At 26.6% G+C, this 20,401-nt stretch overlaps 1 protein-coding gene across 4 annotated transcripts in view; it reads right to left on the reverse strand.

The window, feature by feature from the left end:
• LOC122508493 (unconventional myosin-XVIIIa) overlaps positions 1-20,401 on the reverse strand; it is a 252,631-nt gene that overhangs the window by 34,586 nt on the left and 197,644 nt on the right. For 3 of the 4 annotated variants that reach the window (XM_043621891.1, XM_043621892.1, XM_043621894.1), the window contains 2 exons: positions 1,524-1,652; positions 282-425 (listed from right to left, as the gene is read on the reverse strand). In XM_043621891.1, coding sequence (XP_043477826.1) covers positions 282-425; positions 1,524-1,652 — 273 coding nt within the window. Of the gene's footprint in view, positions 1-281; positions 426-1,523; positions 1,653-7,363; positions 10,522-14,085; positions 14,617-20,401 lie in introns of those variants that run through there. The other variant, XM_043621893.1, reaches the window with a different exon arrangement.

Consider the following 20,401-nt stretch of genomic DNA (forward strand, 5'->3'; position numbering starts at 1 on the left):
AAAATAATTAATTTCTTTCAAAGAACTTTTTGAAAAAATTTTAAATAATTGCTTTCTTTGTAGAAAAATTTTCTTGAGAATCATATTTTACAAATAATTGAATTCTTTGGATAAATTTTATTAAAATAGTAGATACTTCAAATTTTTGAATGTTAGCAAAGAATTTTATTATTTGTGAAAATAATTGAATTACTGCGAAAGATTGGCAAGAAATTTTTGAAAATAATTGAATTTTTTCAAAGAATAGAATTTTATAAAATTTTCTCTAAATAATAACTCACTTGTCTCGCTTTTAATTGATCCTCTGTTCGATGAACATTCAAAAGTGGTGCAATTTTCACGTAAAGTCTCCACCATGGCCATTCTCGAACTGACATCAATTTTCGAACGTTTCGCTGAATACATCTTACAGCCAAGTCTTGCAACTGAAACAATAATAAACAATTTATTAAAAAAGTGAAATAAGGAGAGCAGAGGGGAAAAATTATTTATTTCAAATCATCAATCACACTGAAAAAAAATTAATTTGATTCAAATAAATTTTCTATTATCAAATAAATATTTACTTAAATCAAATAAATTAAATAAATAGTTACTTGAATAAAATAAATATTTACTTGAATGAAATAAATATTTACTTAAATCAAATCAATATTTACTTCAATCTAATAAATATTTTCTCGAATAAAATAAATATTTACTTAAGAGTCAAATAATTTTTATTCAAATCAAAGAAATTTTATTTGAACCACCAATTTTAGTATCTGATGCAAATACAATCTAATTAATTGTTATTTTTTTTAAATAAAAATTTAAACAATTATTTGACACTAACAAATATTTAATTGATACCAGACAAGTAATCGTTTATTTGAATCAAACAAATTTTTCTTCCAGTGCAAATTACCAAAAAAACGTCTGAACCAAAATCAAATATTATCTAATTGATTTAAATAAAAATTTAAACAAAAAATTTATTTGTTACTAATAAATATTTATATTTGACTTTATAGTTAAGTAGAAAATTTACAAATTTTTTCTGTCTAAGAAATAATAAAAAATTAGAAAAGCAAGAAATAAAGTTAATAAAATAAAAAAATAAATTTAACAATAAATAAATAATTAAAATAGTGAAAAAATATTCTGTTTTCTTTTTATTTATTATTCTTTATTATTTATATTGAAAAATATTAATATCCCGTTTATATTGAATTAAATAGATTATTATTATTAATATTATTTTATTTATTTATTTATATTATTGTTTATTCATTATTTTTTATTTACTTAAAATACACGGACTTAACGTGTTAAAAATAACAATTATTTTAGTATTTTTATAAATAAATAAATAAATAAATTTATTTCTTTGAAATTTTAAATAAAAATAAAGAACAGTCGAAGAAAACAGAGCCAAAGATCAGAAAAAAAAATTCTAAACAAAAGTGAATAAAAAAAAGGAAAAAAATCCCGAACTCAAATAGTATTAAATTTGAAAAAAAGATAAGAAAAAATATATTTACTTTCAAAGTATTGAGTTTCCTTCGAGCCAAATAACCCCTGCATCTTGCTTGAAGGAGTATGATGTGTCCGGTTAGCTTCTCGTCCCTTTGGGATTCAAGTCGTTCTAGAGCACCAGCCCTGAAAAAGATCTGCAAAACAAAAAACAGAAAACAAGAACTCGTATTAGTACAAACCAGAATCGAGGATCTCGAGTATCAGAAAATGAAAAAAAAAAATTAAAATACATATACGAACTTCCATTCAATGTCAAATATTTCAAAAATATAAATTCTATACACTTATTATTAAAATATGTTAAGAAATAAGAATAAATATATATATTATAAATAAGTTAAAATATTTTTTTTCGGAAAAAAATATTTCATTTAAATATTTCTTCATATTTTACGAGCTTTCTAATTCCGCGGCGATTTTTTTTTCACCTTTTTCCCAATCTTCGGAGATGATATTTCTCTCTCTCACTCCAAAGAAAAAAAAATTTAAGTATTAATATATATTCCAGATTTCAAAATAAATTATATCCACTCATTTAAGCATGTATATGTGTGTACTTAATGGAAATTGAAAGTACGCCTACGAGGATTTAGAGGGAGAAAAAAAAGTCTCTATAGGAGGAGAAAAAAAAAGTGAACTAACGATATAATGTCGAAATGAGATCGACTTAAAAATTTAACAGTACACTAAGAGCCAATTTCAATTCAAATGAATTATATTTGTTGTCACGGATTATACACAATTTATTTTTTTCTATTTAGAAATATTTTACAAAAAAGTAGATAATAGTTAAATTATTAAAATTAAAAAATTATTAAAAAAAAATTATTAAAAACTATTTTTAATAATTTATTTTTCTACATAATGAATTGATTTAAAAAAAGCAAAAATTATTTCCTGGTTTTTTAATAATTAAAAGGTAATTAATTAAAAAGTAAATCAAATATTCGTATATAAAATTCTTTTTTAGAGGCAATTTGTTTTTTTATGATTTTATTATACACTTTTTAATGATTTTTTCATCGCTGTTTATATTTGTTTTTATTTTACGATTGTTTTTTTACATTATTCTTTGGGGAAATTTCTTTTTTCCTTTTTTTTTTAGTGAAAGTTTCGGTCATTTCGTTAGAAATAAAAAAAAGGGTCGTTAAATTTTATCGTCACTCAAAAAACAATTTTTGAGTGTTGCGTCCTTAATGTTACATTAAAAAAAGGGGAAAATATACTTTTTTATATGAAAAGTTTTTTGAGTATAAAAAAAAAGTTTTATACAAGACAATTTTGTTGAAAGAAAAATTAAATTCTTTGAAACTGTGAATTATGAATTCGTATCAGATCAGATACTTTTTATAGACAATTTATCTTGTATTCACTACTTCGTATTTTTATTTTATTATCGTTTAATGAATACGCAGTTCTTATATATATTTACAACTACTTCAGTGAGCAGTAATGAGACTAATAATTACAATTCCAGCAAATTATATAATTTTATTATTCAATATTTATTAGTGTTTGATAAAATTTTACTATTTCGGTTTGTGGTTCTATTTATTTTTAACTAAAATTCAAGTGAAAAACACCTTTGCAAAAAAAAAAATAATTTTGCAATTTATTTTAAGAATTTAATGTTAATATTTTACACTAATAATATTTTTTACTTTTTTTAACTATATACTTATTATAATTTTAAATTATTAAATTATTTCTTTATAATTTATTTAATATAATAATATTTAATGAGAATATTCAAATTATTAACCATAAAATACTTGAAATAATATTTTCCATTGATAGTAATATGTGAATATCCTTATTAATAAAATCAGACTTTTGTCTGTACATTGCATAGAATTCAAAATTTCTATTATATTCCTTCTTTTTACACTCTAAGGAATGCGAAAATACTATTAAGAAAATTATGTGTGTATGTGTATATGTGTGTATGTGTGTATGTATGTCCGCAAATTTTCGACCGCGTATCACGGAAAAACGGTTCGATCGTTTGAAGTGAAACTTGGCAGTCTTTTAGGCATTAGCCTAACTTAAAATCCTAGCGATAGTAGATTAAAAAATATTAATATGGACGAAAGTTATGCCATTTTTTCAAAAATTCGAAAATTCGAAATTTTTAGTTTTTTCATATACTTTAGTGAATTGTACTTAAACTTGGTACAGGGTTAATTTTAGTGTTTTTTATGAAGATTTAATCGTCAGAATAATAAAATTTTGAATAACAAATAAAAAGTGTTAGATTTAAATATTGAAAAATTAAAAAGTTTAAAAATTGAAATTTTTTTGTAATTAATTTTTATACGGTTGTATTTCTTAGGTCAACAATAAAAATTTGTTGTTGAAATCATAAGTTTACTTTCTTAAAAGAATTCTATTAGGTCAGAATATTAACAATATCCATATAATTAATATGAGACTTTTGTCAGTATGTTGCACAGAATTCAAAATTGCTATTATATTTTATTAATTAATGATCAAAAAATGAAAAACTCAAATTTCATTCTGATGACTAAATTGTAATAAAAAATACTAAAATTAACCCTGTATAAAATTTAAGTAAAATTAATGACAATAATTATTTCAAAAGATAAATTTTAAATTTTAAAAATTTTGAAAATATATAGCACTAGCTGTCATGTCGTACCCGTCTTCGACGGGTTTTAGTTTCTACCAATACATTTAACAATGTTTCTACCAATCTGCGGAAAATCAAAAATACCCGGGATAAATTAATTAATAATTAATAATTAATAATTAATAATTAGTTAATTAATAATAATTAGTAATTAATAATTAATAATTAGTTAATTAATAATAATTAATAATTAGTTAATAATTAATTAATTAATAATTAGTTACCATTAGCTATTTCGGTAGTATAATTATACTATTTGAATAGTCTCCACCCTTTAGCAAAAAATCAAAAATTATCAAAAATTCGAGAAACCGAATTTCTTAAAATTTAACATTTTTTTCTTCTCTTTTATATCATTAAGCTTCATTATTTTTGTACTCTTCAAAAATACTTTACTTATATTTAATAGTCTCCACCCTTTGGTAAAAAATCTAAAATTATGGAAAATTAGCAAAAATTCATAAAACCGAATTTATTAAAATTCAACATTTTTTCTTCTCTTTTATGGCTTTTGGCTTCATTATTTTTGGGCTCTTCAAAAATACTTTACCTAATTTGTTATCTCCACCCTTTGGTAAAAAATCTAAAATTATGGAAAAATAGCAAAAATGCAAAAAAATGAATTTCTTGAAATTAAACATTTTTCCTTCTTTTTATGGCATTTAGCTTTATTATTTTTGTGCTCTTAAAAAATACTTTACCTAATTTGTTATCTCCACCCTTCGGTAAAAAATCTAAAATTTTGTAAAATTAGCAAAAATTCAAAAAACCGAATTTCTTAAAATTCAACATTTTTCCTTCTTTTTTATGGCATTTAGCTAATTATTTTTGTTTAATGTAGCAAATTTTTTACTTTACATACTGATCTTTAGAAAAAAAACTTTAATAACTTTTCCTGAAAAGCTTGCTTAAAGATTAAAAATCACTATTTTCTTAGAAAAAAGTTGATCTAAAAAAACGAAAAAAAATTTCAAAATACATCTTTTTTAAAAATTTTATCGTAGAAATGGGTTGTATTTATCTGAAAAAGTTAGCTAAGGATAGTTTTTTCATTCATTTTACAAAAGATAAAAAATTTGCATTTTTTTGTTTTTTTGAATTTTTTGGAAAAATGTCATAACTTTTGTTCAAGTTAATATTTTTTAATCGGATAAGGCTATGATTGTAAGTTACTTTAATACCTAATAGACTGCTATTTTCCGGTTTTCTAGGTTGGTAGATACACTGTTAAGTGCATTATCAGAAACTACAACCCGTCGAAGACGGGTACGACAGCTAGTTATTAATATTATTGAGATACATTTTTAAATAAGTGTAAAAAAATTTGTAAATACAAAAATTATCTTGAAAATTATTGAAAAAAAATTGTTATAACAAATAACAATCATTTTAATAGTATTCATTTAAAACACAAAAAAATTTATATAAATAATTATTATCATTATAATTTATATTTATACTTCAAATGCAAAAAATTCGTATTTATTTATTTATTTCAAATTCAAAAATTTTTTATTCATAAAATTTATGTCAAACAAAAATTATTGTTTTTTAATAAAAAATGTAAATTTTATAATAATTATACATTTTTTATTAAATATAAAATTTTAAAGTATGATAGAAAATTATTTAAATTGATTATTTAAAAATTATATAATTATTTAATAATACAGTCGTTTTGAATTATTACAAGCAAATAATTTTTTTTTGACAACAAATATTCTGAAATTGAAATTGTGCTGAAATTCACAACATTTACGATCAACATTTGAAAGGAAAAAGAAAATATTTTGCACTTTGAAAATGATAAAATTTATTTAGAAAATTAATCAAGAAAGTGTAAATATCTTTTTTTCAAACAAAAAATTTCCAAAAAGTAAAGAAAAATATTTCATTTTTGAATATTACAATGTTTATGAAAAATTTATTAGAAAAAAAAGATTTTTTAATACTTTTTGGAAATTTTTGATGTAAAAAATTATTTGCACTTTTTTGATCAACTTCAGAAATAAATTTTTACTGCTATAGTACGTAAAAGACGACAAAATTTATTTATTAAGGGAACTGCAAATAACTTAAAATACTCTAAATTATTGTTAATAATAATTAATAAGTATAAACATAAATTATTATTTATTATATTGTTTAAATAATATGAAAAGAATAAAATTATTTAGAAAGTTAATCAAGAAACTGACAATAACTTTGCTCCCCTAAATAATTGATAATAATTAACAATAAATAATTAAATAATTAACAAAAGAAAATCTTTACTCTAATAATTAACAATATTAATATATTATTAATAATGAAAATAATTACTATTTGCAAATACATTTTATTTATTTTACTGTTTTAATAAAACGAAAACAAAACTCATTACTCTCTAAATTTGAATTAGTAAATTTTACTAATAAATTAGTAAAAATTATAATTTATTAGTAAAATAATAAAATGACTGTTTGCTTTTGAATTAGTAAATTTTATAAATAAATTAGTAGAAATAACAATTTATTAGTAAAAAAAAATTAATACTCTCTAAATTTGAATTAGTAAATTTTACCTACTAATAAATTAGTAGAAATTACTATTTATTAGTAAAATAATAATAATACCTTTTTGCTTCTGAATTAGCAAAATTTACAAATAAATTAGTAGAAATTATTACTTCGGAGTAAAATTTACTAATTTAAAAGCAAAAAATCAGTCACTGATTCAAATTAGTAAACATTTTTACTAATTAATATTTAGAGAGTACAGAGTAGAAAAGTTTATTAAGAATTAAATTAAATTAAATTAAATTAAATAATTTTCAAACAAAAATTTACAAAAAACGTAGAAAAATATTTTTTCTTAAATTACACTTCATAGACATTGTAAGTCTTCTCAATCTTTAATTTCTTTTTTCATTTTTAATTAAAATTTTAAATCTAAAATTTCAAATCTAAATTAAAATTTTTTTTCCAATTTCCAATACGTTTCCCATATGTTGTTTGTTCATCCTTTGAGGCAAAAAATCTGAATCGAATCTTTTTTTTCTTGGGGAGAAAGGGGGAAGGATTAAAAAATGCGAATTTCGTCGATTGGAGTAAAACCCCGAAACCACAAACACGTGTCAAGGTCAAGACTTAATACGAAAAATCGACGTCATTATCATCATCATCATCATCAAAAAAAAAATGTTGATATTTCTACCTGTGAAGAAGTGTTGAGAGGAGCCGGTTTTGGGGCAATCTGTGGTCTGTGGACGACCGCCACCGGTGATGAAACCGCACCATTAGTTTTGGAGAACGAAGAAGAAGAAGAAGAAGTAGTAGTCGTAGTAGTAGAAGAAGAAGAAGTTGTTATCTTCTTCCAATTTCCTTTCTCCGCATTTCCTCTTTGTACTTTTAAAGTCTCGTCCCAACTGTCAATGCTACTCGCTCCACTGGATGTTGACAAACTACTTTTTAACGTTCTTACTTTTTCCTCCTCCGCAGGAATGAATCGTTGAACAATTGGTGTTGCCTCGAAAACTTCAATCGTATGCTCCAAACTATGATCCAAATCCTGAATAATCTCCTCGAGGAAACATTTACTTTTGCCTAGATTCGTTAAATTTGTATGTCCACCAACAATTTGATGTTGTGCCTCATCATTTTCGTTTTCATTACTCATGTGTCCACTGTCCTCCGAACAATTACCATCCGAAACATAGCCACTATTCTTCTCGTCCTTTTTCTCCTTGCCACTCTCCTTTATTTTCGACCATGAATCCTGTACTTCTTTACTAGCCTCCGTATTTTTAGTGTTGAAAAATTTCACCAATTGATCAATGTCCTTTGTGCGTTTGGTTTTGTCATTTGGGGAAAATTGATTTTTCTTTACGTTAGAATTACGTTCTTCAATTTCCGTTTCGTCTTGGGATTTCTTTATTTGCCGCTCCCAATTGCGACGGATTTCTTGTATCGTCATTTCGGAGTCTTTTCTTAATAGGCACTCCTGACTTTTGGCGAATAGTTTCGTTTTTTGTAGTGCATGTTTTGTACGGAAGTCGTCACGATTTGTTAGGTTTTTGATGTCTCTTGATATTCTCTCCTTGGGTTTATCTGCTTTGTCTGCATTTCTACTTTCTGCTTTTGTATTTCTGTCGTCTGCAGAATTTCTGTCGTTATCTGCAAAATTTCTGTTAGCATCTCTGTCTTTATTTTGATCTGTAATTTTACTTTCATCTGTACTTTTGTTTCGAGTAGGTCTATTTGGGTCTGGATCATTATTAGGAGCAGTAGTACTACCAGTATTTTGACCTGTAGCTTTATTTGGATCCGTACCACTATTTTTGATACCACTTTTCTTACCATCATTCTTGTCAGCATTATTTTTATCCGTACCAAAAGTTCGTTCTGCAGCTGCATGTTGATCTGTACATTTACTTTTATTTGTATCTGTAATTTTATTTTTATCCTCATCCTTAGGATTCTTAGGATCCTTGGGGTTTCTGTAAACATTCTGGAAGATGTCTTCAGAGAGATAATTTTCAGGATAAGTGGTAATTTCGGAAAAGTCAGGATCGTCATCCTCGTCGAGTTGGGACATCAATTCCTGGGCTCTTCGCTCGAGATCGAGGGAACCTTGCAGCTGCAGAGGTGCCGACTTGGCGCGAGACAGCTTCTTTCTCCGATCCTCTGGATCATTTCGACTGTTAACATTCTCGTAAATGTGAATTTCGTTGTGAATTTCATTGTGTATTTCATTGTGTATTTTATGTATTTTATGCAATTTATGTATTTCATTGTGTACATCATTTTGTACTTCATTATGAATAACATTGTGAACTTCCTTAGTGTCGCTCTCCTGACAATTGGCATAAATATGCTCATCCATTGACCGATCCACCTCGTCAAGATCCTGAATTTTTTGGGAGCATCTCTCAGCATTGCGATCTAGTGTTAGATCGGCGAGAGATTGTCCCAAACCGAAGAATTGTGTCGAGAGGGGAATTCTACTTGGTCGTAAACCGGCAATCGATTTCGTTCGAATTATCCTCGACACTTTTGCAGTACTATCACCATCTGATGATACATTCCACAAACTATTGGTACGATCCAAAATTTTGTGCTCCCGCCCCATACTCTTTCTTCCACTATTGTACCGAATTTTATCATCCTCAACATTCCATAAGCTTGTCGAACGATTTAATGTTTTCTTTCGTAGTTCCTCGGGTTTTTTCGGTAATTTCTCGGGCGTTGTTTGAAGACCCTTCTTCAATAAAGCACGATCCTCGAGAATAAGTGGTGTGTCTTTTGATTTCTTTTTTGGATCAACCTTCTTCGTTGTACGGGGACTTGGAGTCGTTGTAATATTTTTTGTACTCTTTGGATCTGAAGAAAAAGAAGAAGAATTCTTGCTCTTGACTAAAGAAATCCGAGTCGCTGGTGTGGGACATTCGGGTTGTATTTGCACAATCGTGATATTGCTCCGGGGCTTGGAAGTTGGTGTATTTCTGGGTGGAGTGCCAAGTTTGGAACTTCCGGACCGGTTTCCAGTTGGTAATCGTCTTGCGGTTGGAGTTATTTTATCCTCGATTTTTGTCGTTTGTTTTGCTACGTTTGCGCTGAACGGTTTCGAAACATTCGGACTGCTTTTTGCTTTCGATAATCTTGGCTGTGTACCCGGTGACCATTGAAGTGCGTTTGGCTTTTGAATGCCAATTGTTGTCTTGGTTATTGTTTTTGAAGACATTGTTGTTAATTTTTTGGTTCTTGGTCTTTTTTTACTCTTTTCTTGGTGGATTCTTTTACAATTACAATAATTCTCCTCGCGGAAATTTCTGGCAATGCTTTTCACTCATTTTTCTTGTTGTCTGCTTCTTGCAATCACTAAAGGATTAATTATCAAATTATCGAATTACCAAATCATCGGTTCGTCAAATCATCGAATTATCCAATCGTCACTTAGTCAAATCATCAAATTACCAAATCGTAAATTCGTCAAATCATCGAATTATCGAATCGTCAACTTGTTGAGTGGACAATTCGTCAAATGATGAAAATCTTCAAAGCATCAAAACACCAAATGATGTCAATTAAAATATTCCGATTGGTGATATTTGGTGTCACTTTCTCATTCAAGAATCGGTGTACTCACTGGGGGAACGTGAGTGGAGGTCACAACACAACTTGCCGGCATATCGCGCACAGACTGAATAATAGTGAATGAATAGAAGGAGGAGAAGAAGTCTTTCAGGGTTCGTTGATCGGGTACAGAGGCGCGAACTCGTATTTCAGCGATAAGAGAACTTTGATTTGCACTCGACTGAGAGTTATCTGTATGCGCTCGTTACTCATTACCGGTTGGCGCTCGAGGTTTCATTTCTAGGGGAAAGAAAGCAGGAAGCGCCATATAGTACAAATCGCCACTTGGTTTGCAAGAAGTTGACCGATGTTTCACGTCGCGCTTTGAAATCAGGTCGAAACTTCCTTAGTTCGTTTTTATTTACAATTACACACACAGACACTACTTCCAATTAAAAAAACGAACAACAATTCTAGTTTAATTTTATCGAATCTTTAGCGAAACGAAAACTTAGTTAAAAAATAAAAAAATTAATAAAATTGATTTTTAATTCTGAAAAATTTTTCCCTTCGGTAAAATCAATTAAAAAATGAAATTAATTTTTCCATTGGCAAAAAAATGTTTTAATTTTAACGCCTCATTATAGTTGGAAATAAATTTTTGCGCATTGTCATCGTTTATTAGAAGAACCTGTTGCCCATTACTTTCTTGTGACTATACCGTTAACGAATTCATAACGCATCGCTTGTACTCTCTCTATCTCTCTTCTCTCTTTCTCTCCTGTCTATAGAGAAAATCGATGACATTAATTAAAACGAGCGTGCAATCGACAATGATTTGTTTCTTTTACATTTTATACAAGTTGATAAGGAAAAATATTTATTCAATTTGCGACTGAATTATTGTCAACAATAAAACAATTTTTCCAACCAATATAAATAATGACTTTCAATTAACTGTCAATAAATACCGATCGGTGTCATAAAAAAAAATCAATTTAATATTTTTTGTTGTTGATAAATTCTAATCAATGGGAGAAAATATTTATAGATTTTTATGTATAATATTTTATTATTATTATTATTATTATTATTATTATTATTATTATTAATATTAATAATACAATTATCAATATTAATAATATTTATTATTTATAATGTAATAACAATAATCACAATTTTTCTAAGGATTTCAAATTGAGACGAAAAACGAATCAAAAGTGTTGCGAAGCAACGTTTTGATTCGTTTTTCGTCTCAATTTGATATCCTTAGAAAAACTATGATAATAATATTATAAATATTTATTTATAAATATTTTTTAGTTTAAAAACGTTGAAAATGAAATATTTTTGAGTATAAAAATCTTGAAAATTTAATATTTTCGAAAATGAAATATTTAATATAAAAATATTGAAGATTAAATATTTTTGAGTAAAAAAATATTCAAAATTGAATATTAAAGGTCAGTTTAAAAAAAAAATACGAAAATTATTTAACAATTATTACCATTTGTATAATTAATGAATATATTCAATAAACTGATTGAATCACCGGAACGGTGATTTAATTTGTATACTTAATATAATTACATAATTAACAAAAATTAATATTTATAATTATCAATATCTATTAATATTATTTTTCGAAAACGAAAACTAGAAAGTGAATACGATTATAAAAATTTTAAATTACGTAAAATAATATTTTTATCTAATATACATGAATAATTATAATTAGAAAATAAATATTTTCTTTTCCCATTGTTTTATTCAAGGTTAATGCAATTGACAAGCGTTAAGTAATAAATAATTTTCCAACGAATAATACCATTTATGAAAAAAAAAAAAAAAAAAAATGATCGAGTAAAAAATACAATTAATTGTAATTAGAAATTTGATACGAAAATAAGTTATAGAATTTTGTATCTTTATTTAGAAAAAGAAAAAACGAATGAGAGCAGGAATGTTGAAATTAGAAAATAATAAGGCTAATAATGATATAGTTAGCAGTCTATCTGATAATAATCGAGAAGTTGAAAAAGCAATTAGTTGAATGACTTCGCACTCTTATGTGTATATATTTCGAGAGTGCAATGGAAAAATAGAGCCATATTTATAAAATGTAATTAGAACGAGAACCTACTTTTTATAATAGAATCTCACGAACTTATTGTTTACATTCTGTATGGTAATTTTTAATTTTTCTTTATTAAAAAGAGAAGTGGATAATTAATTTAATTTTTTTTCCTGTATTTAAAAATAAAATTCGGTTTTGCCATTTTTGGAACTGTACGAATAATTTTTGTTTTCTACCAATTTTTTTGCTTTTTTTTTTTTAAACGAAAATTATTTTTTGTTCCTTTCAGTAAATCATAATTTTTACTTGAATTTAATTTTTCCCCTTTAGGCGGCAAGAAATAATTTTCGTCCTTTTTGAAAATAAAATTAATTTTAAAGAATTTTCAAAAAATTTGCAATTTTTTTCTTTCTTGACAAAAATTTCCAAGGGGAAATAAGTGAATAATAAGAGAGATGAGACCAAAAAGAGAGAATTGAATAAAGAATTTTGCAATTTAGAAAATTCGAATATTCCAGGAATGTTATTGCTTTTTGAAGCTTCAAAGTCCTTGAAAGGGAATAGATCAAATTTTTGACTTTCTTCTTTCAAAAATTCACTGAATTCCTTTGACTTTTATGAAAAATCCCAAAGCAACCGGCACACAGAGAACTGAGCAACAGGTCTTCAGCACTGTCAAGCGCATTAAATACATTTCACAATTATAATCGTCTTCTTAAATTCCACAATACGAATACCGTAATTTTCGAAAAATATAAATCCGAAACAACTACAAAAAAAAAAAACAATCAAAATCCTAATTGAAATTAATTTCTCTCAATCATTTCAAAATCTCTATAAATTATTCTCGACATTTTCGAATCGAATACTAAATTTAATTTAAATTACTAAATTTAGTTTAATTAATAAAATTTCGTTTTATAACTAAATTTAGTTAATTAAATTAAATTTAGTAATTAAACTAACATTTAGTAATTAAAAATAAAGAGAAAATTCGTAAACACTGAAGAAGAAACGAAATTATTTTTATTCAGCCACTACACTGTAAAAAAAGATTTGAAATTCAACTCCCAACGGGATTCTTATCTAGAAAAGTCGCATGTTCCTAAAGTTCCAAACGTCCAAATAAAATTTATTTATTTCTGTTTTAAATTAAAATTTTATTACAACAATTTTGGGTCTCTTAAAAAAAAAAATTAATTACAAAAAGTTTCTGAGTGTCAAATTTACATTTTTAATTTCTCCTATAATCAGTAATTTATGAAAATATTTCTAATGAAAACTATTTGGTATTAAATATTTTAATAAACAAATTTAATTTGGTATTAAATAGTTAAATAAATAAATTTAATTTGATTTTAAATAATTTAATAAATAAATTTAATTTGGTATTAAATAGTTCAATAAATTTAATTTGTTATATTAAATAATTAATAAATAAATTTAATTTGATATTAAATATTTCAATAAATAAATTTTTCTATTCAACTCCTTTTTTACTCCTTTGCCACAACTCCAAAAAAAGTGTGACCAGGAGTCAAAATTTTACTTTTTTTTACATTGTAGTAAAAACCGCCGAATTTTAAAATTACATTTCTAAATTAAAAAAATAGATCAAAATTAAAAGATTAAAAATTAAAATAAAAAAAGGATTAAAAAATTAATTTTTTAATTTTCGATTTCCAATCAAAATAAAGAAAATCGTTTAATTCCACTAATTGAGAAGAATAATAATTTCGACTCGAAAGAGTAGAAAAGTAATTTTGCCGCTATATCCAAAAACCAACCCCTTGTAAACCAATATGGCGATTAAAATTCGCGGTATTCACTTTTATATTAAGCACACATAGAGGAGAGGAAGAATAAACAAAAAAAAAATAAGGAAGAAATGGCAAAGAACCGATCTCTTGGTGGCGAACCGTCGGCAAGACCAATGAGAACTGACTTCAGGAGTGGCTCTCGGATTTTCAGAGAGCTCGTGTGTCAGGTGCGCTCCTCTTGGGTCCCCACTACAAAAGATGCTCTCACCGACACGTCCTGATGAGGCCCACACAGGTGAGGCCTCCCCTAGAATGGAAAGGGTCACATGGACATTGCCCTACACAGGTGCATTTGCGGTACAACAGAGTCTTTTTCCAGATAAAGGGGGGCAAAGGGGGGGGGGGGAGAGAGAGAGAGGCCACATCAACAACATACATATACACAACCGGTCCAACTGATGCTTTTAACCGTCAACTCCTCTCTCGCAGTCGTCTTCAACATCTTTTCCTTTTTATTTCTCTATTTTTGTTGCCCTTTTTTCTTATTGCCCTTATTTTTCCCTTTTTTCCCCACTTTTTTTATTTTTCTTATTTTCTATCCTTTTCTTTTCTATTTGGACTAATTTTTCCGCATTATTGTTTTTCCCTTTTTTTCCTTCTTCTATTTCCCCTTTTTCCTTATTCCCTTATTTTTCATTTTTTCCTCTTTTATTTTCCTAATTTCCTCCTTCTCCTATTTCCCATATTGTCACTTTTTTCTTTTTTCTTTCTCCCTTTGTTATTTCCCTTCTTTCCCTTTTTTTATTTCTCTCATTTTCCCATTTTTACTTTCCTTATTTTTCCCAATTTAAATTTTTTTCCTCTTTTATTTTCCTCATTTTTCCCGCTTTCATTATTTTGTTTATTTTTCTAGTATATTTTTTTCTCTTTTCCCCTTTCTCTTTTCCCTATTTTCCTCCTTTTTCCATTTTTTCTCTCTCTTAATCTCCCCCCCCCCTTTTTTAAATGTCTTTACTTTCCCCTTTTTATTTTCCTCATTTAATCTTTTTTAATCTCCTTATTTTTAATCCCTATTTCCTTTTTGTTCTCTTTTTTGTATCCCTTACTTCCCCTTCTTTATTCCACTCATTTTCCCTATTTCCCCCTATTTTAATTTCCTTATTTTTTTCTTTTTATTTTCCTTAGTTTTAACAATTTTCCCCTATTATTTACTTTATTTTTCCCTTTTTATTCTTCTTATTTTCCACAATTTTTTCCTGTTTATCTCTTTTATTTCCCTTTTTTTTTGCTTTTTCTAAATTTTTCTTCTTTTCTTTCTCATATTTATCCCTTTTTTCTTTCCCTTATTTCGCCTCTTTCATTATCCTTATTTTACCCCATTCTTCTCTCTTTTATTTTCCTTATTTTTTCCCTTTCTTGATTTCTCTTTTTTTCCTTATTTTGCTCCTTTTTATTTCCTTTTCTTTTCATTTTTTTCTTTTTCCTACTTTCCCTTATTTTCCCCCTTTTTCTTATTTGCAATAATTTTTCCGATTTGAATTATTTCCCCTTTTTTTGCTTCTCTCATTTCCGAAATTCCCCTCTTTCTTTATTTACTTTATTTTTCCACTTTTTCCCTCTTATATTTTCCTTATTTCCTCCTTTTCCTATGTCCATCATTTTTCTTTTCTTTTTTTTCTTATTTAAAGCCTTTTCTCCCTTAATTTATATCCTTATCTCCCATTTTTTATTTTTCTCATTTTCCCTTTTTTACTTTCCTTATTTTTCCCTATTTTTCATTTTTTCCTCTTTAATTTTCCTCATTTTCCCGCTTTCATTATTTTGTTTATTTTTCTAGTATATTTTTTTTCTCTTTTCCCCTTTCTATTTTACCTATTTTCCTCCTTTTTCCATTTTTTCCCTCTCTTAATCTCCTCCCCCCTTTTAATGTCTTTACTTTCCCCTTTTTATTTCCCTCATTTAATCTTTTTTATTCTCCTTATTTTTATTCCCAATTTCCTTTTTTTCTGTTTCTTGTATCCCTTATTTCCGACAATTTTTCCCTTTTTCTTCTTTTTCATATTTAATATTTCCCATATTTTTTTAGTTTATTTTGTTCCCTCTTTTATTTCCTATATTTTTCCTTTTTTTATTTTCTTTATTTATCCTCCCTTTTCCCCTTTTTTTATTTTCCTTATTTTCTCTTTTTAATCTTCATATTATCTCCTCTTATTATTTCCCTCATTTTTCCTCTTTTATTGTTCTTATTTTCTTTTTCTTCATTAATTTCCTTATTTTTCCGCTTTATTCTTTCCCTTTTTGTATTTTCTTCATTTTCCCTTTTTTATTTTCCTCATTATCTTACCTTTTTTTCACTTTTTCACTCTTTAATTTTTCTCATCTTTGCCCTTTTTTATTTTCCTTATTATCCCATTTATTTCCTTTTTATTCCCATGTTTTCCCTATTTTATTTCCTTTATTTCCGCCTTTTTTATTTTTCTTATTTTCCCTTATTATTCTTTCTTATTATCCCTTTTTTATTTCCATTATTTTCCATTTTTTATTTTTCTTATTTTCTTCCTTTTCATTATTTCCCTTATTTTTTCCCTTTTTGTATTTTCTGCATTTTCCCTGTTTTATTTTCCTTATTTTCTTCTCTTTTTCCCAGTTTAAATTTTTCATATTTTTGCCCTTTTTTTATTTCCCTCATTTCCCTTTTTTTCTTTTTCTTATTTTGCTCCTTTTTATTTCCTTTTCTTTTCATTTTTTCTTTTTCCTACTTTCCCTTTTTTATTATTTCCTTATTTTACCGCCTCATTTTGTTTCCCTTATTTTCCTCTTTTTTATACTTTCCTTCTTTTTGAAAATGAAGAGAAAATAGGAAAGTAAAAAAAAGGGAAAAAATGGGGAAAATAAAAAAAATTTTATTTTCCTCATTTTTTCTGCGTTTCCTTATTTTTTTCGCTTTTTCTCTTCATTTTCTCCTTTATCCGCACTCGGTCCCTTGTCCGCCTCCCTCCAAACAGTTTTCCATTCTCAATCAGTGGAGTAAAAATAATAATAATAAAAATAAAAAAAAAAAACGGAAAGAGAGAATGAAAACAAGAAAAAATCGCCTGCTTGCCACGCGATGTAATTCTGAAATTGCATTGATGCATGCACTTTTACCTACTACCGTGTGCGATGGAAATAAAGTGGGATGATACATGAATTTTGCACGCGAGAAAGATGATTGCTCAACAATTTTTGCTTTGTGATTATCATTGAGAACTGCCAGACATAATGATACAATGTTACATTCGCGAGTTAGTTCACTTATTCGTTGAGCGAGAGCATCGGGTAAGAAAAATGGATCAACTCGTTTTATTTATTTCTTTTTTTTCCTCTCTTTTTTCCCCCCCCCCCAATTTGTCGAATTGAGGACGTGTATAAAGAGAAATTTCCAAAATGAAACTAAATTTTTTTCTGTCACAAAAAGGAAGAAATAAATGAAATAAATAAGAATTGACAATTTTTTTGACAGACGCAATACAAATTTCCATATCAGTTTAGTAAATTTTGCTTAGTTTCCATTTTCTATTTTAATTCGGTTAAAAATTTACTGCTAATTAGTAGGATTTAGAAAGTGGAATTGGAGCTTTAGACTAAAAAGGAAAAATAGGGGCAACGTCTTCCAAATATTTAAATAAATTTTTTTCTATTCTTTTAAATTTGGTTTCGTAAAAATTACAGTTTAGTAATTATTTTATTGTTTTTAAATTTAAATTGAGTAAAAATTACAAACATTGCAAAATATAGTTTAGTAAATTTGAATATTCTTTAATTTTACTGTATTAACTTTGTTGTTTTACACTGTAAAAAATTTAGGGAGTTAACGGACTCGGGAGTTGGGAGTTAAATTTTTCGAGTTAAAAATCAACTCCAAAAGAGAGTTAATTTCTAACTCCCTTCATTCAACACCCGCGCGAGTTATTTTTTCCATGGGGAGTTAGCATTTGGGTGTGAAATTTTAACTCTCTTTATTTAACTCCCCTGGCATTAACTCTCCAATGGGTGCGACTTTTATAGAATCCCCTGGGGAGTTAAAATTTAACTCCCTTTTTTTACAGTGTATGCTGTTTAATAAAAGTTATTAAAATAATAAAATTAATTAATTTGATTTCGAATTTTAACTCTATTCGGAAAAAATTAGTTGAGTCAATTTTACTATACTCCAAATTTACTTGAGTAAATTTTTCAACATTTCAAAATCAATTAGGGTGAAAGTAATTTTTTATGTTACATAAGATTTTTGCTTCCTTACACCGGAAATATAATTTATATTTAATAACTCGTTATCAACAAAAAAAAAAACGTTTTTCCGACTTTATCATTTTTATTTAAACAGAAATTCGACGGAGAAATAAAAAAAATATCTATAACTTACAACCAGTTTTAATATTTAAATTACCAATTGCGACCCCCCTAGGAAAAAAGTTCATAAATATACTTCCCGCTAAGAATTGATTTATTAATTTTAAATAAATATATAAAAAATATACATAGTATATAAATTATTCAAAAACTTTTGAAAGCGATTTTAAAAGAAACGCAAGAATCATCCGAGAAGAAGAAAATTATCAACTCACTATTTTTTTCGGAAAAAAAAACACCAAACTATAATAAATATTGAATAAGAAAATGTTCGGAATGTACAGTCAAGTCTGTTTTATTTACAAACTAGTAAATAAAAAATAGCCTCAAGCTAAGAAAGCGGAAGTCACAAACATTAAAATATAAATTTTATACTTCCTATATATATATACATTGAAATGTACCTATAATAACTTGAAATCCTTTTGCTGCTAAAACGTAATATAAACGCTAATCAATCCTGTGAAATCTATATTATGTATTATAATAGCAAACAACTATCGCGCGACACAACCATTAATTTTTCTACACGTCCCGATCAACCCACTTCCTGTACCAACAACCAAGGAAAATCATCATCTCTACATTTTTCTTTTTCCGCTTCTGACGACCCAACAGCCATGATATTAATTTTCATAATTACGAAAGAACCCGCATTATTATATACATGTATATATATATGAAAAAAGAGAGGAAAAAAAAATGAAACTCGACCTGTCCTATAAATTTCGAAAGAAGGTGAAACACACATGCACTTGCAATTTCGCGTGATTCTCTCTCATCTTTTCTTCACATTCACATCTTGTATATGTCGTGCGCATTATAAATTTTGGCGCCGAAATTTCCTTCGGCATAAAAACTTTCCACACAAGAGTCAGCCTCGTAAAATAAGTTTGGATTAAAAAATAATTTATCGATATATTCCAAAAGAAGGGAGGGGGGGGGGGGGAAATAATTAGCTGCGCGAAAGAAAAAATCTCCGCACACACGGAATGAGTTTAAAAAAGTAACTGCGCGAGAGAAAAATGAGAAGAGATTCATAAAAGGTTAATTATCGTAAATAATACCACCATGTGGTGCATTTTTTTTTCTTTTCTTTTTTTTTAATAACGGAAAATGTTATTTTATTAAATAATTGTCAATAGTTGATGTTTTTTTTTTCTTCGTGTTTTCTAATATAATTAAAGATGACCGAAGAATTAGATAATTTTTTAACTAAAATTAAGTTAATTAATAAATTTACTCTTTATTTATTTAAAATCAGTTATTTATCAAACATCGACCAACCAATAAACCAAGAAAAATCAGTTAATTAATTAATTTAAGTTATTTTTTAATTAATTAATTAATCAAAATTGAGTTAATTAATAAATTTCTTCTCTCTCTCTCTTTCGGTAAAAATAATCATTTTCTTCTTTTTTCCTTGAAATTAACCACTTTTGAAGTTCTGTCCAATTTGATGAGAATTTTTTCCACTCAAATAAGTGAATGTAGTCTGACTAGACGGCATTTTTCACTAATCAAGACGTGATATTTATAGAAATACAATTTTTACCTACTCATATATAATATACTACTTGAAAGGTGAATTTTTGTCTGACCTGTCGTCTCTTTTTTTCCTTGCATATAATGAATTGATTTTTTTTTTTCGCGACTCGTAATCAAAAGCTACTTTCGCCTTACTACGTGCGTGAGAAAAAAATATTTTTTTTTTTTTTTATTTATTTATTTTCTTTTTTTTTCTTTAAAAATATTATACAAATGTGAAAACGTGTTTACTGAAACTCTTATATCAGTAGCATGTTGATTTAGTGTTTTGTGTGTGCGTATTCGTTGAACCGAAAATTCTCAGGCGCACCTCTTTGGCTGCCGTGCAAAAGATTCGATTTTGTTTATTTTCTCGTTCTTTTTATAAAAAGAGAAGCGGAGAAAGTATATATATATGTATATT

Source organism: Leptopilina heterotoma, unplaced genomic scaffold (assembly GCF_015476425.1).
Source record: "Leptopilina heterotoma isolate Lh14 unplaced genomic scaffold, ASM1547642v1 Lhet_54, whole genome shotgun sequence".
In the NCBI taxonomy this organism is placed as follows: domain Eukaryota; kingdom Metazoa; phylum Arthropoda; class Insecta; order Hymenoptera; family Figitidae; genus Leptopilina; species Leptopilina heterotoma.